The following is a 26831-nucleotide window of genomic DNA, read 5'->3' as shown; positions in this document are numbered from 1 at the left end:
TCTACTTTCAGTGTAATCAGTGGGAAGTTTTATTTCTGAAGTAAATTAAAACAGCTCTTACCCTTACCCTAATATACTCAAAAAGTTAACCTGAATTTCTTATGTTTTTAATTTAAAGAATTCTGAGTGAAAGCACCAGCAATTGGAGTTTTAAAAATTAGTATAGTATCAACATGTTATATATTTAGTTATGTATTTATCTTCATCTCACGCCCATCACCAAAAAAAATTAGCCATGAAATCCCTGAACTGGACTTATGATTCAGTTATATTGAAGTCATAAGAGAATTAGACTGAGCCCCAAACCTTGATATACATTATACTGACATTATATATTTATTGTAATGCATTATGTGGATATAACTATAGAGCTATCAACATATTTTATCAGAAAATGTGAACTCCAATGATTTTTCTTGCAAAGCAGTATTATTGATGTCATGACTGCTTCAGCTGTGCATGTGCTATTTTGTAGGATTGGATGGATTAACACAGTTATAAATGCATCCTTGGAATCATTTAGGCAGGGTTTATGCCTCAACTTAGCAAAGTACATTTGTAAAATTTTAAATCTTTCTATCAAGCCTGATCTACACAAAAAAGATAAAATACGGGATTGGTACACCTGAGTCTGTACATGCCACCAGGTTAGGATGCCATTAAACTGCTTATAATGATATAATTCAATCCCATAAGGGAAAAAGAGTCATTGATACCTTTAAAGACACTTTTACAGATACTACTATAAATACACCCACACCAAGCACTGTGAAAGTACAACTATATCAATGTAAATGTTAAAGAATATTGAACCGAAGCTGTCTAGAGTTGATCGCTTAGCATAACTTGCTTAGTATTAGTAGCTAAATTTTCTGAAGCCTTAGGCCGCAAGCTGTGAACTTTCTCCTAGATATTACCTATTTATGTGAAAGAGGGCCCCGGAGCTGGTTCAAGCTGGACAGATAAAGAAGATACAACTGAGAGCAGAAGCTGCAATCTTGAAAATAGGATAAGAAGCAGCCTGCCTAGAGACAATGAAGGAGCCCAACAAAGAAGGGGAAGACCCTAAATCTAAATATTAATATTGGTCTGAACTATCACATGAGGGGTGGGGAACTTAGATTGTAAGGATATAATAGCCCAGGAATTTCTTTGTTCAGGGTTCCTCTTCATAGGCACCCAGCTCGAGCTGTAATTATTGCACGTGTGTCACCAAAATTTATTTCGTTCAGATCTGACTTCAAACTTCTGCCTCAGCGGGAACCTAGGGTCGGACCCTGCTATGCTGGCCGGCAAGCTTAATTTTCCATAACATAAGTTCCACTCTAAGTCAAAAATCTATGTGCACTTCAGGCTTGAATTTTAATGAGCTGGTTGACATTATAGAAGGTAGTTGACATCGCTTTAGTCTCTTAATTTACTGATTTTATGAAGGTTTGAAGTATCACTAAAGGCTAATAAAATTAAGGTTGCTCTGTATTTAAAAACTTTGAAAAATAATTTAACTATTGTTACAAAATTATCGTATACTCACTGGGTCTCCGAAAGCCTTATCACACTGAGTCAAGAATTCTCTGTTAACTCTTTATTTAAGTAACATGAACAGCTCAAGCTGAGTGCCTCAGAAGAAGGGACGACAACAACACCCCAACGGGAAAGTCCCTGTGTATTTATACCCCTACAGTCTCAGTTACCATCCCTCATGCGATCGTCCGATCCAACAGAAACATCAGGTCTGGGGGCTCCTCACCCTCCATTGGGTATCTTCACTGTCTCTGGGCGGGGTTAGCTTTCTTCTTCCCTTGTGGCTACAGATAAACAAGCCATGTGGTGAGAGCCCAATGGTTTCCAGAACTTTCCAACACAAACATGTTTAACCATTTTCTAATCAGCTAGGCCTTAACACTACCATTAAATTTCTTAACAACTATTTTTTCCTGAGAATTCTGACCTAAGAAAAATTACTTTGTTCTAAATCATTAGTAAGTACTAGTATAACTATGCTCACACCACAAGTCATTACTTTCTCCATATATACAATGAAAAGTTTGATATACCCTTCACTGTCTTCTCAGCTCGTCAGATGAACCAACATCTGAACATCTCCCAAGTAATATTTTAGTTGCTCTTACAAAGAGAAGACTTGAACTGGATCTCTGTGTGTAGAAGAGAGAACTGGGAGGGATGTTTTTCATGGAGGGTCAAAGTGAACTGTTTCCCTTTTATGTCAAGCAATTTGACTTCTTTATTTTCAAGACATTCTGCAAATAAGGCCTTTTCTTTCTTGTAATGACAATGATGTCAGTATTAATAATTAGAATAAAATACTGAATACTCTATCCAACACACACATAGCCTAACAGGAGACAGTTAATGGGTAAGCAGGTGATTAAGATGATCCGTTGTAACAGGAATTTGTGAGATTACGTAGCTGCTGTAATATTATTTCTGGGTTACCTAAGGTGATCATGGTGTAACTAATGGATTTGTTCCCTAGCATTTTTAAATGTGTCATAGTGCCTAGAGCAGTCGATAACTTATTGCAAGTGAATCTAAATAAAGAGATACAATGGAAACAGTGAAAATGACTGTGCAGAAAAATGCACAAAATGCCATTCCAAAAGCAGGCTTTTTCCACAGGTATTTTAGGCATTAGCTTTAATATATAGTAAGGAAAAAGCAAAATGAGCATGATTTTTAGATTTTCTGGGGCTTTTCCGCCACCGGGCGTTGAGCAAGGAGGTTCTGCTGCCTCTGCACAAGGTGCCCCTGTGGCGCGAGGGGCAGGGGGCGGCCGCGCGGCTCCCCGCTGCCCACCTCACACGCTTCACCTGGCAGGCACCCGCTGCGCGGCGGCCCCTGGGCCGGGGATCCCGCGGGGTAATTTTAGTACTGCTTTTGTCGGGCCTTTTTTCCCACCAAAGGGCGGGGGGAGGGAAAGCCTTGCCGCGGCCGCCGCACGCGGGTGTGGGCGGGCAGCCCTGAGAGGCGAAGGCCGCCGGCGTTTGGCGGGCCCGGCCCGGCCCCCAGGCGCCCTGCGCGGGGCGGGCCTGGCGCCGAGGCGGCTGCTCCGCGCAGGCGGCTGGTGCCGGGCGATGCCGGCAGTGCTGGGGCTCCTGTGGGCGCTGCTGGCCGCCGCCTTCCTGGCGGCGCTGCTGCTGGAGCAGGCGCAGGCCCAGGCGCGGCGGTCTGGCGGCGGTGTCGGCTTCTTCCAGGATCTCATCCGCTATGGGAAGACCAAGAGCGACTGCGAGCAGCGGCCCGCCTGGCTCCGGCTCTTCGATGTGCCCAAAAGGTGACGGGGGGCGGGCGTCCCTCACGGCCGCGCGGTGCGGGTGTTTAACGGCCGGGCGGCAGCCGTTAACCGCCTCCGGGTTCGAAAGCGCGCGCGAGTGGCTGCTCCGCTGCGGCCGGCGCTGTATCGCTGTTGCTAACAGCACGCTGTTGTATTCTTCCTAATAAGCCTGGCTCCAGGGAAAGGGCTTCTCCGCTGTGCGGTACCGAGGGACGGAGACTTGGGGCCGCGGGCAGCGCGGAGCCGAGGCCCTGCGGCGCAGCGCCCGCCTCCCTCCTCCCCCCCGGCGCGGCGGCTGCCCTCGGGCTGGCGGCGACAGCCGGCCGCGGGGAAGCGGGGGGGGGGGGGTGGGTGCTCTGACTGAGCTTGCCGGCTGCTTTATGGTGTATACGGAGGCTTTGAGTGGCAGCAGTTTGGGGACCAAAAAAAAGTCAGGTCATTTTTTACCTTAAAAATAGAGATGCATAATATCAAGCATAATCTTTCACTGGACTTGCTGAAGGAAAAGGGGGGTATCGGAGTTGAAAAACGGTGGGTGTTGATGGGTCAGTTTTCAGTGAGTTTATTAGAAAAATGGAGTGGGTCTTTTAGTTCAGCCAACAGTTTTATTAAGCAGGCGGGTGAATCCCTTTCTTCCTCCCTTTTTATCCTTTTGAGGTGCGAGAGCTAGTGAATGTGCGTCCTCAAGCAAATCGGGGATTTCTCACTTCAGAAAAAAAAAAAAGAGGAAGGTATCTTCTTACATCATGAGTTCAGGTTCAGTGTCTTTTAGTTTCTCTTGTACATACTACCTTTTAAGCAAAAAAGTCCAAAACAAAGCAGTGGTATACTGCTTTGATTGAAAGTCATGGGAATGTTGTTTCTTAGCCTTTTAATTTCAAGATTTTATTTTATATTCATTTTGAAAATCAGAGCCTGTGTGTGTTATTTGGTTGCAATGAAAGTCACACTGCTTTAATGGAGCAAGTCAAAATTAAATGTATGCATATAATTTGTAAGATGGACTCTTACAAGCAGAATTATTAATAATGCTGTTTTAGTATTGAAATACTTTATATGAAAATCACACCATTTGTTAGTTACATATCACATTAAAAGGAGAGTTAAACCAACCTTAAGTGCTGTGGACAACCAAAACACTGGAGCATTGTGCCTGTGCAGGAAGAATAGAGCACGGACTTAGGGATATAGACCGGTATACTGTGTGACTCTATGTGAGGCAGTTAAGTGCTGTGATTTCTGTATCTGAAGAATAGTTGAAATAGCCTATATTGCTGAGATATTACTTCTTGAATATTTATTAAGTGCTCGTGGTAGGGAAGTATCATGTATTCTTATGCTACAGTAGGAAAAAAAAGGTTTCAATGATTTAAACAGGATAAAATGTAGAAAATAAAGAGCATATGCAACATAGATTATTAATACTCAGTGTATTATTAGAAACACAAGTTTATTTGTGTCCTTTTCAGACCTACTGGGAAGCTACCCACTGAAATTATAATATGGTTAAGTGTTTGGTTCCTGTGAGACAGAATGATTTTCTGTAAGGTTCTCAAAATTCTTCACTGTATAGCAGAGCATGTTGACAAATTGGCTGTTAAAAGGAGCATGTTGTAATAATATGAAGTTTGTTGGAAAGTACTTTGAACTGGAAGATGTATAAAATAGTGTTTCAAATTAGACTTGTAATCTCCAGGACCAAATGAATGATTCTGAAGTATTATATACTTACTCTCTGTCTCTTTCTATTTTTAAATGGCATCTAACAAACTTGCACAGTTAGCCTCAATTTTTTTTGACAAAGTGTTATTCTGTTTTTACAGATGGGGAACTGAGGAACAAAGAAACTTCAGTCACACAGAGTCTGTATCCCCAAAGTTGGAATAAAAGCCTAATCTCTTGAATCCCAGTCCTGCCCAGTACCTGTAAAACAAACCTTCCTGCAAGACTAGATCAGGGAGCTGAGAAGGTGGACTCCTGAGTATAAATACTACTATGCAAAAATACTGTGGGTTTGCTTTCTTAAATCCGTTTTCCATCTTCATCATCTTCCTCCAAAGTTTATTTTTTAAAATGCAGCATAGGATGCTAATAACAGAAAGCTAGTATAACTAGCTGGACCCTGCATAAACAGTCTCTAATAACGCAAAACAAATGTTGTTTCTCTTTTGCTAAAATAGTCACTGAAACAACCAAATTGCTATGAAGACCTGGGATGCTACTTGACCCAGAAAATGTGATCGTCCCCAATTTAATGATCTAGCCTGTAAAGATAACAGTAGGCCATATTCTGCTTATCACTAATGTTTTACATGTGTAGCTTTCAAGCCACATGTTAAAAAAAAGTTACTTAACGCAGCATATTATTCATGGAAAGGTTATAATGTGGTATCTTGGTTATCAAGCTTGTGGTTACAGGAGATTCCCAGGGATCCATTTAAACTCTGGTATCCTCAGTGAAAAGAAGGGTTTGTAAAGGCTTTGTCTTTAATTGCAATGCATTGCAAATGACACATTCTTGAGGTGGGTTCTCATTTGAATAGACCTTTCTCCAACAGAAGTTTCCTACCACCCCTTCTTAGGGAAGATGGTGTCTGGAGAATGTGGCTTTTACAGTGAATTGGTCTTGAGAACTCAACATCTGCAAAATGATTCTGTTACTAGAGTAGTCAACACTATCTGCTGAAAGAATACAGAACATCCTGAAGGTAGCTGTTGAGGCATTTTGTATTTCCATTTATCTGTATCTTTTTTCCAAACAAGCATTGTATTTTCACTAGCCTAGACTTGTTTTCAACTTTGCCATTCCATCTTGTATAATATTATAATTCATTTCAGGTTGGTCTGGCAAATATTGAACACTCCTCTCCTTGAGGGATGACACGTGTACTTACTGTAGTGTTGGATTGCTCTCTGTCAGATACATCCCCTGCGTAGGTGGGATTTTTAAAAGCTTGCAGGGCACTTTTCAGCTTAGCTGGCAGAGTTTGTTTGCTGGCAACAAAAAGCAACATGCTTGGGGAAAGTTCCCTAGCAAGTGATGAGACAGAAGCCTACCAAGTAACAGGATAGCAGGGAACTTGAAACTTGGAAGTGGAGATATGGTTTTATCAATATACAAATTCTCTTTGTCTTTTAAGTGGAAAATGGCGGAGGGTTAATTTTAGCTGAACTATTGCAAATCAGCAGAGCAAACCTTGCAGTTCCTGTTTGCTTATTAGGAGAGGGAACTGAGAAGTTGTTACCCACCTGAAGGGGCTGCCAGCTGCTACAGGTCAAGTAGTTTTAGTGTGTTCAAGGAAGCTTGTTAGTTTCCGTGTTTCTGGCTTGGCCTCTGCATTGCTGCTGAGAGGGACCTGAGCTACTCTGAGGGAGTCGTTTTGTTTTGTTTCACTAATTGAGGGTGTTGTCCTCTTCCTCCTTACACTCCCCCAAAATACAAGTTTTCTATGGCAAATACAAAATGTACAGGCTTTTTTTGCGAACACGCATGTTCTAGAGAAACAATCCTCTTTGGCTATACAGTTGTATCCTAGTTTTGCACTGATGGAGTTATATTGTCAGCAGAAGGCTGTGAGCATCTTCCACCATATGTATTCATCTCTTCACAGGTGCTGCTAGAGATCCTGATTTTTGTTCATAGTCACAGAGATTTTAGGAGCAAAAGGAAATATCGTATCACCTAGTCTGAGCTGGTTACTATAGGCTCTTTAATTCCATCCAGTTATCTATCTTGATCATAGTATCTTTTAATGATGTGTAATGCACTTTTATAAATGCATAATGGGGCTGGGAGTTCTTTTTCTTCAAAACAAAAGAGCATCTAGTCTTGCCTTGTAATCATCAGGAAATATTGATGATCTGTCCTGTTTTCTGTATGATTCTTGCAGATCTTGAATTTCCAAAGGGGTGAGATATTTTAGCACACAGCCTGAGTAATTATGTCTGGGTTACTTTTACCATTTGCATTTGTCATTCGTAAACTTTAAATACATAATGTAATACATTCACTAGAACTGAAGAAAGTGGGAATGCTGCTAGGGGCAACAGCATGCAAATGCCCATAAAAATTGTTTCAGATGTGCTTTTCAGTTGTATGAATTGCAAAGAAAAAGCTACGTACACTGTAATTATTTGTAAGCATTAAATAATACCTTTATTATGTGTGGTTACTACTTTCTCCTCTTTAGTGCAGTTACTGTTAGTAAGGTAAGCTAAGTCAGAGGTATGCTGCTTGTTGTCCCAGATACCATTTCACTGGGAAAGAAGGTGTTAGGGTTGTTGCTACTTGGTACAACTGGAGTGCCTATTTCTCTAATCATTGATGCATGGGCCAAAAGGGATTCTTCTCCCCATCAGATAAGCATGTCCTGTAGCTATATTTCCAACTAAAAAATGATGAAAACAGTAAATTAATGAAGCCACTTTTTGCTCCCACAGGTGGTTTACTCACTTTTATGTTGTTTCTGTGCTCTGGAATGGCTTTCTGCTGATCTGGCTTATCCAAGCTCGCTTCCTAAGAGGATCTCTCTCATCATGGCTTCAGCACCTGCACCATGCTCTTAGCAGAGCTTCACAGAACGAGGACATAGGCAGGTATTCCAGATACCATGAAGCAGCCATATGAATATGAGAAAGCAGCACCGCCATCCTTTGCTGAGTTTGTATTCTTCATGGGCTACTTCATCAGCTACTCCTAAACTAGGCTCCAAATGACCTTCCAGGAATACCAACTCCCTTTGTCACTATTCAAGGTTGAAATCATTCTCATTTATGAATACAATAACTTCCAGCAGTGCTTTAGTAGACAGGGCCATTAGCACCTTCTAGAAGTAGTCTTGTTCAGTCACTGTGGTCAGCAGTGTCTCAGATATACATGTTTTTCCCAGCGGGTAAACATGGGGTAAAATTCGGGTAAGATTTTGCTGTGAGAAGGGGGGAAAATTAGCCCTTTTGGAGCACTGGTGATGTTAGATTTGTACCTATCTGTCCCTAAGTCACTATTTTTATCTGCAAGTAGAAAGTGAATGCTTCTCGGCACTCTTGGTCCTCCTGCTCCTTTGGCTGCACAGCTTTCGAAGACTTGCAGAATGCCTCTGTACCAGTGTATTTTCCAATGGCGTCCTTCATATCGTGCAGTATTGCTTTGGACTTGGTTACTACATTACTGTTGGGTTAACTGTGCTATGTCAAGTGCCTTCTAATTTCAGGAGTGGTAAGTGCCTACTTAGTTATTATCAAAGATACATTTTTGCTCCCATTTGTTTCCATCATAGCAGATGGTTCATGTGGTTTTGTAGAGGGCTTGTGTGACAGGTATGTTAATTGATGAGATACAAAAATACTTACTGGCATAGTTCAAATTAACTAAATTTCAGTATATCATATAATGACCCAGGAGTGTTTCCCTGCACTCCTGATATAGGCAAAAATACACACGTATATATAATTTTATATTAATCACCACCATTGTTCCCAGAAAAACATACCACCCTAGATACTTTCAGGATCCTTACAGATCAGTTTTGCGATTGAGATACTTCTGCTTTGTGAAGGGAAGTAATAGGTACCGTTTCTCAAATATTCCAGTTCTCACTGGAGTGTACTGTGGAGTATACAACTCCAGCTCTTAAACTGGAGGTTCAGTTTTTTTCATGATGTCTTTCTGCCAACGCATTTCACTGTGTCTCATAAAGCTGCTATTTCTCTTCTGCACAGATGAACTGTGAGCTGAAACATTTCAACTGGTTGTAGCACTTCTCCCATGATTGATTTTTTTTTTTTTTTTTTTGAGAAGGTCATTACTAAGTATGTAATTTTAGTGAAGTTTTTAACCACCTCCAAGCATCTTACATCAGCTCTAATATTCTACAGTGATGTTTAAAACAAGCTTCAGATGTCCTGTGTGTAGATAAAGCCTTTTTTTTTTTAATCTGGGCCTGCTTTCTCCTTTCTTCATTTTGTAGATTCTCAGAGATGTTATTTATTGACTTTGTATTAAGGATGGATTCCAACATACGTTTTCTTGAACCACCAAAGTGGTTCAGTGTGTGTGTGTGCGCGTGCGCGCACACATATCTCTTACTGTGAACAAGATAAACAGTTGTGTAATTATATGTTCACCTGAGACATGACAGCATCTTTTATTAGGATGATAAATGTTATAAACATTGTTGAATATTGAGGTCTTAGACTATCAATCAGGTATCAGTTATACTTCATAGTGTACCTCAAACTACTGGATTGGTAGCTAAATATTTGACTTTTTTATATAGAGTGGTTAAAGGAAAAGAACTATCAGTTAAGCATTTAAGTCACACAATTTAAAAGCATCTTTCAAGGGATTAGATACTCGTTAGCAGAAGTTTTAAGGCAGTAAGATTTATAGTATATGTACAGTGTTTTGGGATGATGCTTGGGAGGGTATTTTCTGGCCCTTTTGTTAATGAAACATATTTAATTCAGGAGAAGAACTTTCTGTGCAGATCTGCTGGTATCACATCATAGGAATTGTGATGTACATTTGGGCCTCGCTTCACCAACACAGATGTCTTGTGATTCTAGCTAATCTTAGAAAAAGCAAATCAGGTAAAGTGTTTCATTACTGTGAACCATTTACTTAAGTAAATTTTCCAGTTTTAAAAATGGCTGTTGCAGTAGGCTTCTGTAGCCTCTAATACCTTAAAACACTTGTATTTTTCAGTTACTGAAGTTTAACTCTCTGTAAGACTTTCAGTGGGTTAAATGAGTCTATTCGGAAAAGAGATTAGATGACTGAATGCAGAGTGTGCGTGTGTCTGTGTGTTTGTGTATTTATAGTTTTACAGAACTTTATATATAAAAATAAAAGTCTAGCTTCCAATATCCCAAAGACGAGCAGTAATTCTTAGAACTTATGTCACTCCTCTGTTGAGAACTCACTTCTTCTCTATGTGGACTAAAAATAATTTCCTTGATCTGTATTTACGCACACAGCCAAAGCTGGTGTCTTTATTAAGAAGTGCAAAGCTGCCAAATCAGATGGAGGTAGATGATGATAACTTTAATGAGGATGCTGTTCTGTAATTATAGATAGAAAAGTTTGCAGCGCATGCTATTCTGAACTAACTTATCTTTCCATTTGCTTGCAGGAAAGGTTGTAAATCTGAGCCACAGTATACCTTTTGGAGACTGGTTTGAGAGAGTTTCTTGCCCTCATTATTTTGCAGAACTCCTCATATATGTATCTATGGCCATCACACTTGGATTTCACAATGTGACATGGTGGTTTGTAGTGATGTACGTTCTTTTTAGCCAGGCACTGACTGCTGTTTTGTGTCATGAGTTCTATCAGAACAGATTTAGCTCCTACCCAAAACATCGAAAAGCATTTATACCATTTGTTTTCTAGAATATTTCTTTTAAATATCTTTAGTATAAGCTGGGAAACCTTTTCAATAAGGGAACAAGAGATTGATGTTTTACTAAAGCCAAGATAAATTAACACATTTTCTCTAATTCTAGCGTAGAAATTCATGGCTTTAATGATAATCTCATCTGTGTTACTCATGTAGGGAAACGTAAGGTCTCCCCATATCATACAAGCTAAGCAAAGGTCAAAAGATACTGAAGACCTTAAAATTGAAGAGATGCTAACAGGCTTTTATTTTATAATCACACTTTAAGTAAAACACTTCTGTTACGCAGCAAGCCAAAATATGTATACATGAAATCTGGATAGGGAAAGGAGGATGCAGGGAATCATTTGAACTACTGTATTTCATGTCTTGTCTAATATTTAAGCATATTTTTTCTATTCTCTTTTCGTTGGATCACTTCAGATGGAGGCAAATTGTATACTGTCTTTCTGTGCCTCGCTGTTGATAATTATAAAGTAGTGGCTGTTCTTAACTGCAAGCACAAAAAAGGTGAAGAGAGCTGTGATGGAGGAATGACTCATTCTCAGCAGTAGAGATAAACAACAGACCAATCCTCTGCATTATCTCTTATGCATAAAAGTCAGTATTCATTGGTGGAACTTCTTGTTTATTCTTGAACTTGGAAAATCATGGAAGGTTCTCTTTCTAGAGAGAAGAAAATAGTAGAGAATGGTAGAGAATTTGCAGAAGAATAATATTCTCAGTTATAATTCGGTCATACTTATTTAAGGTTATTGGAATCCCTCGTGTGTTACAAAGGGCAGTTATGCATGATGACAGTAACCATGGCTACACTGTTTTTTAAATAACCTGTGAGAGCAGATGTAACAAAATGCCAGGGAATAAAACACAGAAACAACTAGCAAACTTGACATCCACAAATCCACAAAAAAGGGCTACAAAGATGATTAGGGGCCTGGAGCATCTCTCTTATGAGGAAAGGCTGAGAGAGCTGGGCCTGTTTAGCTTGGAGAAGAGAAGGCTGAGAGGAGATCTTATCAATGTGTACAAGTATCTGAAGGGAAGGTGTCAAGAGGATGGGACCAGACTCTTTTCAGTGGTGCCCAGCGACAGGACGCGAGGCAATGGGCACAAACGGAAACACAGACACTTCCATCTGAACATGAGGAAAAACTTTTTCACTGTGAGGGTGACAGAGCACTGGAACAGGTTGCCCAGAGAGGTTGTGGAGTCTCCTTCTCTGGAAACCAGCCTGGACGCGATCCTATGCAATGTGCTCTAGGTGACCCTTCTTGAGCAGGGGGGTTGGACTAGATGATCTCCAGAGGTCCCTTCCAACTTCAGCGATTCTGTGATTCTAGCTGTTAAGTGTTGTAAAGAAATTCTTTGCTGGGAAGATTATATCACTTAGCCCAGGAGTCTTTTGCATTTACCAGTGAACATTTTGGTCCTTCTCATGATACTGGAGCGAATGATCAGTTTGCCTGATACAGCATATGGATGTTGGTGTTTCAGCTTGTTTTCTACTTACATGCATGTATTTAACCATTCTTTTGTATATGAGAAGAATTTAGATATTGAAGTATATCTTGTATTATGGAATATCTAATTAAAAAGGCTATGGTACCTTCTATTTACATTTTGTGTGTATATATATATTTTTTTTAATTTGAGAAGTGTTTACAAAACAGTTTGCATGAAATGTTCCTCTTGTGGCTCTCAAACCTCTTTTTATCAAGAATTCTATAGCTTTAGTTCACTGTGGAACATAACCCTTTCTTGGTACCATATAAGGGGGTTGATTGCTGCCTTTTTTTTTTTTTTTTTGCCTTTTTTTTTCCCTGATCCTCAGGAGGCCCCTTAAGCCTGCTTCAAAGCATCTCACCTTTTACCAGCATCCTTTGTCCTGTTTACTAGACTGTTAATTGCTGTCACTGATTCTGTCAAGACATTTGGTTGAAAACTGCTTGAAGCAGATACCTCTTGGGAGTGCTGTACAAATACAGGTGCATCTCAGAGAGCGCATTCCTAACTTTGCCCACAGGGAAAGCATGAGCATATACAGCATTTCTCGGGTTACACAATCTGTCAAGTCTGCTGAAAAACACTGTTTCTGATACTTGCACTTCTAGAAATCTGGATGTGCACAGTGCGTATCATTTGGGCTGCATGTCCATGCTTTACTTAATTCCTAGGCAGTTTTTTTCCTTCTTACACAATTGTGCTTTTAACTCTTCAATATGCTTTCTCTACCCTCAGGCAACTCAAATTCGCAGCAGCCAGACTCGCCTCCTGGCCCAGCGTAGGTGCACTTGCTGGGCTTGCCTGCTGCTCCATAAAAGGCGCGAAGCCCGCCTGCCAGCTTTGTTAAGACTCCGGCGAGAACCACAGAAGGAAATTCACGGCTAGAAATTAATACCCGAATTTATGTTTTCCCTTCCCTCCCCACGGAGCCCGCGTGCCCGCAGCGGCGGGCGGAACACGGGATTCGGGGCTTTAGGCTCCGAGCTCGCCGCGGCTCTGACGCGCCCTCGGCGCCGGTGCCTGCAGCCAACCGCCACGCTCCCTCGCCGGCCCGTTAAAGCCGGGCAGCGCGGGGGCGTGGCAGGGACTCCGCCCCCGCCAGGGACACGTGGGGCCTCGCCTCACGTGACCGCCTCCCCGCGAGCGGGCTCACTCGCCGTGGGGGCGGGGCTGCGGCGGACATGGCGGCGGGGGTGCCCCGTCAGTGGGCGCTGCAGCCAATCAGGGGCGGGCGCGGGAACAGCCACGCCCCCCGCGCCCGGGCGCCGTGTGGGCCGTTGCAGGAAGCCGTTGGGACGGCTGCGGGGCAGCGCGGCTCGCGGGGAGGGGCGATGACGCGGCGCCCTTAAGACGGCCTCGCCGCGGGCCGCGCCGGGCCGGGGCCCTCGCCGCCGCCTCCCTCGCTCCCGCCCGCCGCGCTCGGCCGACATGGGGTCGCCGCCGGAGGGCGGCCGCCGTGGCCTGGTCCCGCTGCCGCGCGCCGGGGCCGCCCGGCGGGCCGCTGCGCTGCTGCTGGTGCTGCTGCTGGCCGCGCCGGCGAGGCTGCGCGCCGCCCCGGAGGAAGAGCCCGGCAGGAACAAGGAGCCGCCGGTGGCCCCGCAGCCCGCGGGACAGGGCGCCGAGCCGCGGGCCGAGGTGAGGCGCCGCGCCGGCCTGCGCGGGCTTGCGCGGGGGGGAGACGGTGTGAGGGCTGGGCCGGGCCGCGCCGCCCCCGGGCCTCAGTTCCTGGCGCAGGCCGAAGACCTGAGGTGGCCGCCGCGCGCAGCTGGAGTGGGAAGTGAGTGCGGACGGCGAGGAGGGGCGAAGTGCTCGTGGAGGACGAGCAGCAAGTCAGGGGAAGGCAGCTTCTCCCGTCCGAGAAGGTAGCAAGTGCTTCCTTACTGCTTTTTTATGTTATCAGGTAAAGCAAATTAAGACTTTTCCAGAGAACTAATTGCTTGCGTTGACCCCAGGCCGTCAGGCACTGTCAGCACATGAATGTCTGTGTCTATGACATGGTCATATTTTATCCTTTCTGCAATCTTCAACAGTGTTGCTACACGTGATTGTTTCAAAATCTGGAAAGGGTAATCTGCATCCAGCTGAAATACAATTCACTCTAAAAGTAGGACTTTGTAGAGCTGTAAAAGGGAAAAATAAGAAAAGATGTATTTTATATGAAAACAGGTTAACTTTATCTCAGAATCACCTTAGTTCCATGAGACATTAGATTTAGTTTTTATTCAGTACTTTTTGCTGGAGATGTCATAAAGAGCAACATCCAACTGCAGTTTCTTTACATGGAGAGGAACTTCATGCTGGTCTGTATCTCTGCTTTCAGGTACAGGTCAGTAGCTCCACTTGGTAGTTGTTGGCCGGGATCTGACAAGTGGAGGCATGCAGTGTATGGCAAAGATGAAACAAGCAAAAGAAAACAAACCTCAGGCTTACAAAACAACATACCATAAACATCACTGGTGTTTTAATTTTAAATGTGAATTCCTACAGAGTAAACATGTTGTGTAGACAAATACTGTAACAAAAGGAAAATACTTCTTTCTGTAAGAACTAGCAAATGATGGTAGAAAAGTCAGGAAATTCAAAAGTGAGCTTTAACAATGATCTCTAGAGGGTTGCCCCTGCTCTGTCTTAAGAAGAAGATATTGAGAGTTTGTTTGTCTGTTTGTTTTTTTTCTCTGAGTTATATGTAGGATGAGCATTGCAGGAGGCAGATTATGCTAACATGAGTGTGAGCTGGTGCTGAAAGTCCCAGCCTCCTCTGCGCCTCTGGCTACACATTCCCAACATCTCCCTTACAGCAACATGAGAAAGGCAATGGGAATGTGCAGCCAGTGGATGGGTAGTGTAGCTCTCTCTGATGGCAGCCTGGACTTTAACTGGCATATGCTAATTGTGAAACTGCCACCACTCTGGTCTGTTTAGCCTGGAAGGCTTTTCACTTGCTGGAGTATATCAAAGGGACTGTCAGCTGCCATTGCTGTATCTAAGCAAGCATCCCTGTCATCCCACCTGCAGTGATTGAATGGCAATGGTAAAACTTAGGTGATCTTTAAAGAATAAAAAGAGCGCAGCAAATTCTTCTCTGTAAGTAGCTCCATATTCACCACTTTGTTGCAGAATGCTATGTTGGTGATAACAAAATGATTGTAAATGTGAGGTAAAAGTTGGCAATTAGTTTTTGTCAAAAAAAAATTTTTTTAAAGTCAAAAGACTTCATATAGCTAATCTTGTAAGATAAGAGTATTGTTTTTAAGTATTCAAATTTTTTTCTGCTTCAGTTATATGAAATATAAAAGCTGGCATCTTGTTTAGCTGAAGATAGAAATGGTTTGATTATCCTATAGTTTTATCTTTTCTGCTGAAAGAAAGATTCAGGGGATTCATTATGAAAAATGGATTTGAGACATCATCTGAGAAGCACGAATTGAGGAAACCTATAAATTATTTTCTTCTTATAATTTTTTTAAAAGCTCGGATGCTCACTCTTAGTAAGTTAGGTTGGGGACATGATATTTGATACTGTTTTGGACAATGAAGCTTGACCAAATGAACTAATGTTTTTTACTGGATAAATATTTTTGTACTAAGCCATGTTTGCTTACATGCTGATGGGAGAGAGCTGACCTCTCCAGGTCTTTCTGGCATTGTAAACAACTGAAAGAATATTTGGTTACAACTCAGAACTCAGCAGTTGCTCTCATTATTTATGATTAATTTCTTTGTGTTAAAACTATTTTAATTTTGTTGTTGGATTAGGGGCATCTATTGCCAGATGATCACATGGAGGACAAAAATTATTAACCTACCACTTTATGTATGGTATAGAGCTTAAAAAAGTGGTAATTATCAAAAAATATTTTATGATGCTTTTTAAAGTGAGGAAGTTCTGTGAAAAGGGTCACTTTACTAAACATGTTGCAGTCTGTCTCTGCTCATAGATGTATTAAAACTAACTTTCTCAGCCAGTTCTGGTCAAGCATGTGAACGTCGAACTCCAGCTTCCTTGTTTTGGGTCTTGCTTTTGACTGTAGGTTTCTTAATCTTTATAAAAGTAAACACTTTGATTAGTAAGTGATATTTGGAATGTGCTGGTGTGGTTTGACCATTAGAAAGTCTTTATGCTTGTTTAAAACTAGCTCTAAGTGTGTACAAAGAAAGCTTAAGAAGACTTGCATAAAATTTTAGTGTGGCTTAGATGCTGAGATTCTGCAAGGGAAACAAGTGATGGTGACAATTTTCAAAGGACTTCGTATTTCTGCTAAGCTATCATAAATGCCGCATTTTAGTTTGAAGAGTTTAATTCTCAGTTCCTATCAGAAAATTGCTTGTTTGGTCAAGCTACCAGCATCATGATGTAAATAGCCAAGGACCATACAAACAGCAATATTAGAACTGAGCTGACGTTTCTTTCCTCTGTTTCATTCTAATAATGATTCTCGTATTGTGGTAATAACTTCCACAGTGAAGTACTGCTTTAATAATCAGAGGAGGATATTCTAGTTAAGTGACGGGAAATTTGAGGTAGATAGCAGCCAGTACTGGCTGACGATTGCTAGTACTGCATGAAACGTATGTATTTAAAACACTGCACTAGGCAGTATGATGTAACAAGAGAAATACAGAGCTTAGTACTTCCAGGAATTAAATGTTCAAGCCTAAGTAATTATTTTTCCTCTTTCTTACAGAAGGGGTCTTCACCAGTTGCTCCAGTTCATATTGTCAATCAAGAGTCAACTGACAAGACAAATTTGGGCTTTATTCATGCATTTGTGGCTGCTATATCAGTCATCATTGTATCAGAATTGGGGGATAAGACCTTCTTTATTGCAGCCATCATGGCAATGCGATACAACCGTTTGACTGTACTGGCGGGTGCTATGCTTGCCTTAGGATTGATGACATGTTTATCAGGTTAGCACTCATTTTTGATTACATATGCTTTCTAAATAAGTATATATTATTATGAAATTAAATGGAAGGCAGTAGCATATGCAGTTTTCTGTTTCGAGGAAAGCTTGAGGTTTTTCTGAGGGCTGTGGGACAGATCCAGCATTTAGGCTCTTTAACTCTAACTAGGTGTTTACACTTGCTAGAGTGTGAATAGGAGTTTAAGGAAGAGGAATGGAATTGTAAGCCTAAACACTTCCATGGATTTTAGACTACTAGATCCCTTTTGTTATATTTAGTCCCTATAAAATTAGGGTGCCTAAAGAAAATGTAGGGGTGACTTTTTTTTTTTCCCTAAGATGAAGGAATCTTAATGACAAATTTCCCTTGACTGACTTGCATCCATGTATGTGTTGCTTTTGGCATGCACTGTTTGGACAGGCTGTTTGGGTTTATACTGGAGGATGTGTAAGTGAAAGATTACATTCTGTTATGATCCTTTGAGATCCAGAGTTTTGACAGGGGTAAGAGCTTGGAGGGAGGTGTCAAATAGCACTTGAGGAACCTGCAGCTTTGGGTGCTTATATAGCCTTAATTATAGAATGGAGCAGCCTTCAGATATACATTGGATGCAGCATAAATTTTATGGTATACATGCTCATTTCTTACCATGACTGTTCAAGAAATATTTGAAATAGTGTTCATTGGTTTATATGCACTGGAAACAGCAGATTAACTGGCTTCGGGCTTCTTGGTGTTTCTCTGAATCTGCTTTGGGTGTGTAGCAGTAATGGCAGTTGTAGAACAGGTTCCATTTGCACTGTATTTAATAAAAGCATTGTAAGAGTTTCTTCTGTTACTCAGTGTAACATTCATTGGATCTTGTTTCACTTCTGCACTTCTTGCTTCAGTTAACTTTCTTTAGTATCATAGTTGATACTGTATTTGTGTATCTAGCTTTCTTTTGTTCCCCTTCTGACCATTGCAGCTCTCTTTTTTTTTTTAATAAGATTTCTTCCTTCAAATCTTTTTTTTTTTGATTTTTTTTTTTTCATAAAAGCTTTCCTTTCTAATTTATCCCCCAGTTTAGAGGCTCCCAACTATTTTTCCTATTCAGAAAAGAGCCAGGTTTTTTCTCTCTGCCCTTGTTTCTTACAAGCTATGTCTGGAACTTTCTGGGTTTTTTTCCCCCTGTTTTTTTCCCACCTTGATTTCATGAAATCTTTCTCACCTAAACTCATTAGCTCCAAAAAGAGATTATTTGGGGTGTTTTTTCAATCTGTGTTCAGAAACAGTTTTATTCTTATGACAAAGTAAGCTGCCTCACCATTCTGATTATTTCACTCCTGTGCTTTGGATGTTGCAATACAAAAAAGATCTTTTTGAATACATTTTCTTTCATTGCTTTACTATGGTACTTAGTCTTTAAAAAGAAGTTTAGTTAAATTCTTCTGTTTTATTTGGCTATGCAACTGCTGCTGTTATTCATGTGTGTATGTACCATGTTTACTAATACTACAGCCTAACTTGTTCCCAGTTTGATAGTCTTATTTTTGGCAGTGGCAGTACAGATAAACTTCTGGATGGTGTAGTAACTTCTGAGCCCATTTTGAACTAAGAAGGTGACGTAAGAATGCACATACATGGTAATATGCTTCCACTTAGCTAACTGTATGTGCAGTAAAACAACCAAGACAGCTGTGAGTGCATGGTATAAACAGCCTTGAATGTTAGGTGTGGGGGTTTAATTTCTCTTATTTATGCAGATCTTTTTTGACCAAAAATACTAACCTCAATTTGTGAAGAAATCACTCTATATTTCTTCTTATTTGAGAACTAGTTCTAGTTTAATTTGATCATGTTCAGTACCTCTAAAAGTAGATGCAATGTGGAGGCTGGTTTTGGTCTTCGAATGGGAGGTTAGACTTCTACACCTCTACCTGCTCAATGCTTTTAAATTAAGGAAAGACTAAAAATGATGACCTTGTATGTTTGTTGGGAGTATGGGAGAGAAATGAATTTTAATTTGTGGGTATTTACACTTGGCAAAAGAAAAAAGGCATGGATTCAGGCAACTGGTGGGTATTGCTAGTAAATTTATTTTGTAGAAAATCGTATTCTAACTTTATCTGATAAATGATCCAGATTTGAAATAAATGAAAAAATGATTGGAAAGAGATGCTGTCCAACATGTAGTCACCTGTATAGATGGAATTAACTGATACAGGCCATGACTAATCTAACAGAGTTTGCTAATCTAACTTGACGTGCTTGGAGAAAGGCAAGACTTGTCCTCCTTGATTGGAAAGATAACTTTGCTTTGACTGACTCCTCAGAATAGCAGCATGTCAACTTTGCCCTGCTGTTCTTGATCTGTGCTAACAGACTTCAGTTTCTGGTATGACCAGGAATGCTTGGAGTTGCTAGAATGTTGTTATCTTGCAAAAATGTAAAATGATATGAAACTAACAACAAAATGAAGTATTTAGACAACAGCGGATAATTGAATTGAAGACTTTACTAGTGAGCATTTCTTAGATATGGGAAGAATAATTGTGATCCTCATGATTATATTTGAAATGACACATTTGCTTTATTTTCAGTTTTGTTTGGCTATGCCACCACAGTTATTCCTCGTGTGTATACATACTATGTGTCAACTGCACTGTTTGCAATTTTTGGCATCAGAATGCTTCGGGAAGGCTTGAAAATGAGCCCAGATGAGGGTCAGGAGGAGCTGGAGGAAGTTCAAGCAGAAATTAAAAAAAAAGATGAGGAAGTAAGTCAAACTTTCTGTAAATTACAGTTGATGAAATAGTTAAAGCCTTGAAGTTACAAAGCTGCATTATGTTTCATGCCCAGACTGCTCAGCCATGCGTGTGACTAATAAGGATCTAACACAGCAAATGTGTGATAAAGTAGACAGAAGTGGGCCCCTGGAGACTCTTTCAACAGATGATTCCAGTTCTGTGGTATGCCTGTCTTGTCAGGAGAAATGGAATTTTCTCCAGTTTTGAAAAAAGTATTTATTAGCATAAAGGACATTAACAGTTATTCTTGTCTCTCCTTTTATTTCTCTTATGGTCAGGTAAGAATAACAGTAAGATTTGCGGTGTTGCAGCAAAGGTCTCTGTCATTATAGTCTTCTAAATGGACTGGTCCACTTTCAAGTAGTGTGAAACATTAATCTTATTTCTTCTAAGTTTTTTTTATTATTATTCATTTTATCAATCCTCATCTGAAAGCCACCACTTAAGACTATCAAGCTCTTAAGTTTATACCTTTCTAAGGTAATTTACAAACAACAACTTTTTTTTTTTTCCTTGTGAAAGGGAGAGGGAATCCCTGCTTTAAAAGTAGGAGGGAATCTGTAGTTAGAAAACAATTATCATTTCTGTTGAAACCATGTAAGTGCAAGCTTTAAGATGGACAGTAACTGGAGGCTGTAGGTGATTACAAATATAATATGTAGCTAGTCTTCTCAAATGCTGTCTAATATATATAATATGTGGATAATGAAGCAGTTGGAGGCTAATAACATTTCAGGTATTAAATGACTAGCTTTGCACTTGAAGTATGTCATTTGGGTTGTTTAGATGACATTTCTAATCTTAAGGGATTTTTTCTATTTTTTTTGCTTGTCCTCTGCAGCTTCAGAGAACTAAACTCTTAAATGGGCCAGGAGATGTGGAAACAGGGCCAGGCACCACTATACCCCAGAAGAAATGGCTACACTTTATTTCTCCAATCTTTGTTCAAGCTTTTACTCTGACATTTTTAGCAGAATGGGGTGATCGTTCCCAATTAACAACCATAGTCTTGGCAGCAAGAGAGGTGAGTGTTTCAGAATGCCCACTGTTCTTTTGCCATCTTCCCATTGCAGATAAGCCAGAGAGACAAAATATCCTTGTCTGAGGCATCAGATTCGCACCTGCAGCTTTGCTTTGCCTTAGTTAATGTTAGAGCTGCACTGAGACCTGAAGATAAATGCACTGAGGCTCTGTGTATTATTAAAACTATTGTTACATGATTAGGACTGCACTAGCATTTCTGAAAATAGTTGTTCTATATCATACAGTTGAATGCAATTGTTCTTTGTTGTAGTGTTAAGAGGTGTTACAAAACCTCTTTTCCTTTATGACATGTGAGGTAGATACAGTTTTAACACAGTAGCTTTATAAAGAGACCTTCATCTTAACAAACTTTGCTGTTAAAGGTAGCTCTCTTTAAAAATATAAATGCGCTTGTTGCAGTGTATAGAACTAAAACACGTTCCAAACTGCTGTGCAGTAATGCTGTAAATGAAATGATCACCCTCACCCCAAAATAAGGAGGGGGAGAAAAACAGAGGACATACTCTCCTTATTCAGCCAGATGATCAGAATGCATGTAACTATAATATAATTACAAGAAAATTAAAGCTTATAGTCACCCTTTCAATAAACAGAAGTAATCTGCCTGCACTCTTTGCATGCATTGAGATCATTTACATTTTTTTCCTAGGACTCACGCTTCTCTCGGTGCACTTGTAGACCTTCTATAGGAATAAATCAGGTCTGTGTAATGAAAGAGGCTGTGGTCTGTAGGATTCTCTTGCCTTTACTACAGAATAGGGAAGGTGCTTAGAGCAAATGAGGCCGGGAACAGCAGAAAGAGAGAGAATGATCTCATTGTTCGGGCAGTTAAAAGCCATCTCGGAAAACTAGGAAATATTGCTGTCTTTGACAGAGTTTTTATAAGGTGCTAGGCAAGCTGCTTAAGTTTCACAGGTAGTCATTGACTTCTGTTCTGCATTTTCCGAGCGTCCCATCAGAAAGTGTCCATTGGACCCTGGATTTGTAAAATGCTAAGTGTTGCAAGTGAAGACAGTGGGTGCTGTGCTTTTAATGTATATGTGCTCAGTACTGCAAAAAAAACCAAATACAATATGTCTCGATCTTGGCTTTCAAAATCAATGAATGATTTGACGTGGATCTTTTTTCATCTTATCTGTGAGATTAATTTGTACTCCTTTGTTTCATAATTTATTCAGATAAATTCTTGTTTGTGAAATACTAAGATACCTATCGGGAATACTGCAGAAATGCTATGAGGAGAGAAATTATCTTTCTACTCTGATTTGAATAGTGTAGTAAATCACTGACTGTACATTCTTCAGTGAAGAGAAAACAAAATACTATATGGCTGCTCATTAAGTGAGCAGTATCCATCCATCTGTCACAATGAATGAAACAGGGCTCCTTTGGAGAAAAAAGGTAATAATTTAACTGTCTTGGTGCAGATGCAAGGAGAACAAATTAAATCTGTCTTAATGAACTTAATCCTGACAGCAATCCTTGAGAACTTGATTCAGCACCTTTAATAATTTCTTCTGTATAAGAACTGTTCATCTGTCAAAGTCTTTGAGAAGGAAAAGGGGAAAAGAAAATCCATCGTGTCATACTAGACTGACTTTGCCTTGGCTTCATCAGGGCACTGCTGCTAGTGAAGATACCACCCTAACAGAAGTAGTTATAAGTTGTTATCTTCCAGAGAGAGCATTAGGGGATTGCGGGGGTGGGAGAGATCCACTCTTTGCCAGTGGGCTTTACATGTGATTACTGACAGCGGAGAAATGAGGAGGTCCAGGAATACTTGATTCCATTCCAGATTCTGGAGGTGAATGTGTTCTACTGGGCACAACTCTTCTGGTCTCTCTCTTCTTCCCCTTCACTTGGAATGACTGCTGTCTTACTCCATCAGCTTGCTCCACGTGTAGGCTTCTCAGTTGTTTTCTGTCTGTTCTTTGTTTCATACTTGCTAGCTTTCCTCACTGTCTTGTGGTTTTGGTTGTCTTGATCAGCCAGTGTTGTCCATGTCATCTTGGGATCAGATCATTTCCTAAGTAAAATTTCTGTTTGGCTTTTAGAGACTTCATGCATTCCTCATGTGAAAGCAGCAGCTTTTACTTTGCTGAGATAAAAATCTCACTTCATTTTCTGAAGGAGAGATTTGCAGGGGACTCCACTTTCCCTAGTTTATCTCTGTACAATAGAAAATAGTGCTTTTCTTACCTTGCTTTCTTCATCTTTCATGAGAAATCTGTTCTCTGTTTCTAGTGCCCAGGTCTTCTGTTTTTATGAGGCGTTTAATACATACACTGCCTCAAACTGCGTAATTTATAAGCAGATCTGAGGAACTTGTTTAAATAGTAGATTTGTTAATGTATTGAGTAGCAATTCTTTACATAATGATGCAAAAGCTGTTGTTGATAATAAATTTTGAAAGTAGCTTATTGTCTTGTGGAATTAAATTCTTTCTTTCGTTCTTCCCTTTTTGGTTGATATTTTGGGGTAGAGCACAAGCCGGTGAGGCTGGACAGAAGGGTTGGAATGTCTTGGCTACTGAAATCTTGCATTTGCAGTTCACAGGGTTTTTTATCTTAATAATTAGGTTGGTATTCTTCCAACTGATGCATACTTCTGTTTCTCAACAGCCACCACCTTCCCTCTAGATGTTGTATAATTGTTTAAATACAGCAGAGTGATTTTTTTTTTTTTTTTTTGAATCTATATTTAACCACTTTAAGATGCTTCTTGGTTGAAACATGCCATATGTTCCTGTATTAGTAAGATTCAAGCCTCTATCGCAAAGTAAACACCAAAGAATATTCCACATGCTTGACAGTGTGTAACAGCAGTCTGAAATCATGGTTCCTTCATGTTGGAGGCTGTTGAAAGACGAACAGGTTTTCAACTGTGCTGGTGTTTCCCTTCTGTGTTTTTTCTCAGGATCCCTATGGTGTGGCAGTAGGGGGAACAGTAGGGCATTGCCTGTGCACTGGTTTAGCAGTCATTGGAGGGAGAATGATAGCACAAAAAATTTCTGTTAGGACTGGTAAGTGAAAATTCCTTCCTGCCAAAAAATGTATTAATGCTAGTAATGCCTGTGATGTAAATGACTGCATGCTTGGGAACAGCTAAATATGGTGACTGCAATACTAGAAGTATATGAAGGAGCTTAAAAGTTGGAGTGTTTCTTGAAGCTTTTGTAAAATCTTTTGGGTTTTTCAGTTTATGGTTTTCTGCCCCCCCAGTCAGTAACTGGGGGTTACTTTGTGCTTTTCATAGGGCTGCTTACATCTCCCGAAAGGCAGGGTGCCGCACAGCTGCTCAATGTCAGTGTGCATTGCTGCTTTGTGTTGCTGTTGCTGAGAAAAGACCAGGAGTTCAGCCATAATTAAACCTGACAGTTTACTTGATTTACTGCAGTTTAAGGAATCAGATACTACTAATAAGCCCAGCGTGGTTCTCTGGCTGTAGGAATAGCCTTATTGGGTCATACCAAAGATCCATCTAGCCCTTAGGTATTTAGAAAAGCATATACGAATGGGGCAAATACAGTGATACTTTCCCAGAGTACTGTCCCACCTTTTGGCAGCTTGTGGCCCCGCAAACAGTTGACACTTCTGATATTGTATTTTTCAATACTTCAGTTAGTTACTTTAAATTGTGCAACAAATGCTAACCAGTATGTCTCTCTAACTGATGAGTTGCTCCAGCATGAGAATATTATAAGCATATTTACTGCCATATAGCGAAATATTCAATGGCAAGAATTAGTCCCATTTTTACACTAGCTAAATTAATAAAAGTAAAACTAAGCTTCCTTCTAAGAACCAAAGTATATTCTTGTAAGTATAGTTAGACAATTGGGATTACATGGAAATCCTTACACTGTTTGAGCTAGAAATAACATCCAGTGTTTGCAATGTAAAATTAAAAGTAAAATTGTTTGGGAATCAGACATGATTAAAATGGAACTGTGTGATGTGTAATGAAAGATATTTAACTTGCTCAGTATCTAATTTTTTGTTGGTTTGTGTTTTTCTTTTCCAGTGACAATCATAGGAGGCATTGTCTTCTTAGCATTCGCATTTTCTGCACTATTTATAAGTCCAGACTCTGGTTTTTAAATTTTTGGTTTTCATCATTGCAAAAGAACAAGGATTGGAAGCGCTAAGCAGCTATCCTTGTGCGTTCTTGTATATAATGTACAGGATTATAGTTAAACAAGCACTGAAGATGAGACACTGTACTTTTTATAGCAAATGATTTGCGGGATTGACATGTTTATGGACAGCTTCTGCAGTGGAGATTTGCTCATCGTCCAGTTTGTGTGTTCTGTGGTGCCTGCTCCCTTGGTGGGATCTGAGCGGTTTTCTTATTTGCTGAACCTGGCTCAGTTTGAGTTTTGAGGATCTACATTTGTAAATATTCAAGCTTCCTGTTTCCTTCCTCTGTTACACGCAGCTACCCTTCCTGTTTCCTTAAGAGCTTATTCTCATGGCTGAATAAGCAGCCTTCTCTGAAGAGACCGTGTGTGTTTTGTTCCATGTTGCTCAACAGAAAGTGTTAAGTAGAAAACTGCTGACTCCCACCTCCAAGTTCTTCAGTACCAGGATGCATCCAAGGCTGGATAATCTAAGCAACAAGAAACCTGGGAGCGGTTCCTATACCATTGAGTGGCTAAGCCACCAACGGGGAATTTTTTATAAATTTAATCTAGAGAGCAAACTTCTTAATCAGGGATTTTTATCAGGAAATTGATGTGTGGTGATTACCAACTGTGTTCAATATGCAGTCTGTCTGGAGCTAATATTATTTGACTCTTTTTTTTTTCCTTTTTTTAATTTGAAAACAGTGAACTATATAGAAAGTAATAAAGTGGTCCATTCCCAAGATTTGAACAATAATGGAATTAGATTTAAATGTGTTCATATTTTTATTTTTAGAAATAGAAATGTTATCTGGAGGAGTATTAATAAAGCATAGTGTCTCCATTTGAGTTATTTTCAGTATTGTTTTTGATGATTCTCATAATTATTGTCATACAGGTTAAATAATGATTTTCTACTTAAGGTGAGGAGAGTTTGCTAAACTTATTTCAGGTGTTGTTATAAACACCACTTAAAGGCTTTGTGAACTGATAAAATGTTGACAACTTAGGGTTACTGCAATACATGCTTTTCTCTGCTGTTCAGTGAAGACTTGGGTTCTGAGTTAATAGCTTGAACAACCCACTAAGATATCAATAGCAGGCTTGTGAAGTAGAAGATATGGTTGTTAATATTATGTATTTGCCTTATTGATGCTAATGTAAGGGTTACAAATTTGACTGTTCAATTTATAGCTCAAGAACAGAGCATTCCCTAGTCCTTCTCTTAAATTTCTCTGTTAAGAAAAACCCCATAACTCCACATTTCTCTAAGACAGCAGCAGCTCAATACCTTTCAGACACAGTAGTGTGAAATAGTTTCAGGCTCCTGGTCTAAACATTCATGTCTTGACCTGAAGGAAAGGAGCTGCTTGGCACTACTGCAGTAAAGTCCTGGATGATGCAATGCTTTTTTTTTTTTTTTTTTTTTTTTTTTTTTTTTTTTTTTTTTTTACCCAACATTGCGCTGGTAACTGCGGCCTGTTCTTTTCCACAGCGTAGAAACACAGTTACTCGAGTTGCCTAAACCCTGGCTTGGAGGGGATTTGTAGCAGAGGTCATGTTAAAACAGGGAAGGAACAGAGAGCCCAAGGCAGGGACAGACCTTAACTTCTAAGTGCTCGCTGGACAGCTGCTGTGGTGTATTAACCAAAAGTGGTGCTGCGGTATGTTCAGAAGGACATGTCCTGCGTAAAGTAACTACAGTGCTGCAGGCTGCTGTTCATTCCCCTAAAATTCCTTGCTCAAAGAAATGCCAAACCACCTGGCCA

The 26831-nt window shown here is 40.3% G+C and overlaps 2 protein-coding genes across 5 annotated transcripts; both read left to right on the top strand.

The window, feature by feature from the left end:
* Positions 1 to 2997: 2997 nt before the first annotated feature.
* SRD5A3 (steroid 5 alpha-reductase 3) lies at positions 2998 to 12311 on the top strand. 4 transcript variants are annotated; one of them, XM_067298047.1, is made up of 7 exons: positions 2998 to 3295; positions 5119 to 5157; positions 7736 to 7887; positions 8316 to 8510; positions 9761 to 9883; positions 10426 to 10573; positions 11116 to 11238. In XM_067298047.1, exons 1-7 carry the CDS (start codon positions 3096 to 3098, stop codon positions 11156 to 11158), a joined length of 900 nt encoding a protein of 299 aa, XP_067154148.1. In that variant the 5' UTR covers positions 2998 to 3095; the 3' UTR covers positions 11159 to 11238. The 4 variants fall into 4 exon arrangements, with proteins under 4 accessions (XP_067154148.1, XP_013804880.2, XP_067154147.1 ...); XM_013949426.2 differs by having other exon boundaries at positions 3000 to 3295; positions 10426 to 11204; XM_067298048.1 differs by lacking the exon at positions 10426 to 10573 and having other exon boundaries at positions 3002 to 3295; positions 11116 to 12311.
* Positions 12312 to 13479: 1168 nt separating this feature from the next.
* TMEM165 (transmembrane protein 165) lies at positions 13480 to 25911 on the top strand. Its single transcript, XM_067298045.1, has 6 exons — positions 13480 to 13833; positions 16884 to 17109; positions 19689 to 19864; positions 20737 to 20919; positions 23856 to 23961; positions 24963 to 25911. Exons 1-6 carry the CDS (start codon positions 13627 to 13629, stop codon positions 25037 to 25039), a joined length of 975 nt encoding a protein of 324 aa, XP_067154146.1. The 5' UTR covers positions 13480 to 13626; the 3' UTR covers positions 25040 to 25911.
* The last annotated feature ends 920 nt before the right edge of the window (positions 25912 to 26831 follow it).

This window comes from Apteryx mantelli, chromosome 5, assembly GCF_036417845.1.
Source record: "Apteryx mantelli isolate bAptMan1 chromosome 5, bAptMan1.hap1, whole genome shotgun sequence".
Taxonomy (NCBI): domain Eukaryota; kingdom Metazoa; phylum Chordata; class Aves; order Apterygiformes; family Apterygidae; genus Apteryx; species Apteryx mantelli.
Note: the sequence above shows the minus strand (reverse complement) of the source record. Positions and strands in the feature narration are given on the sequence as shown.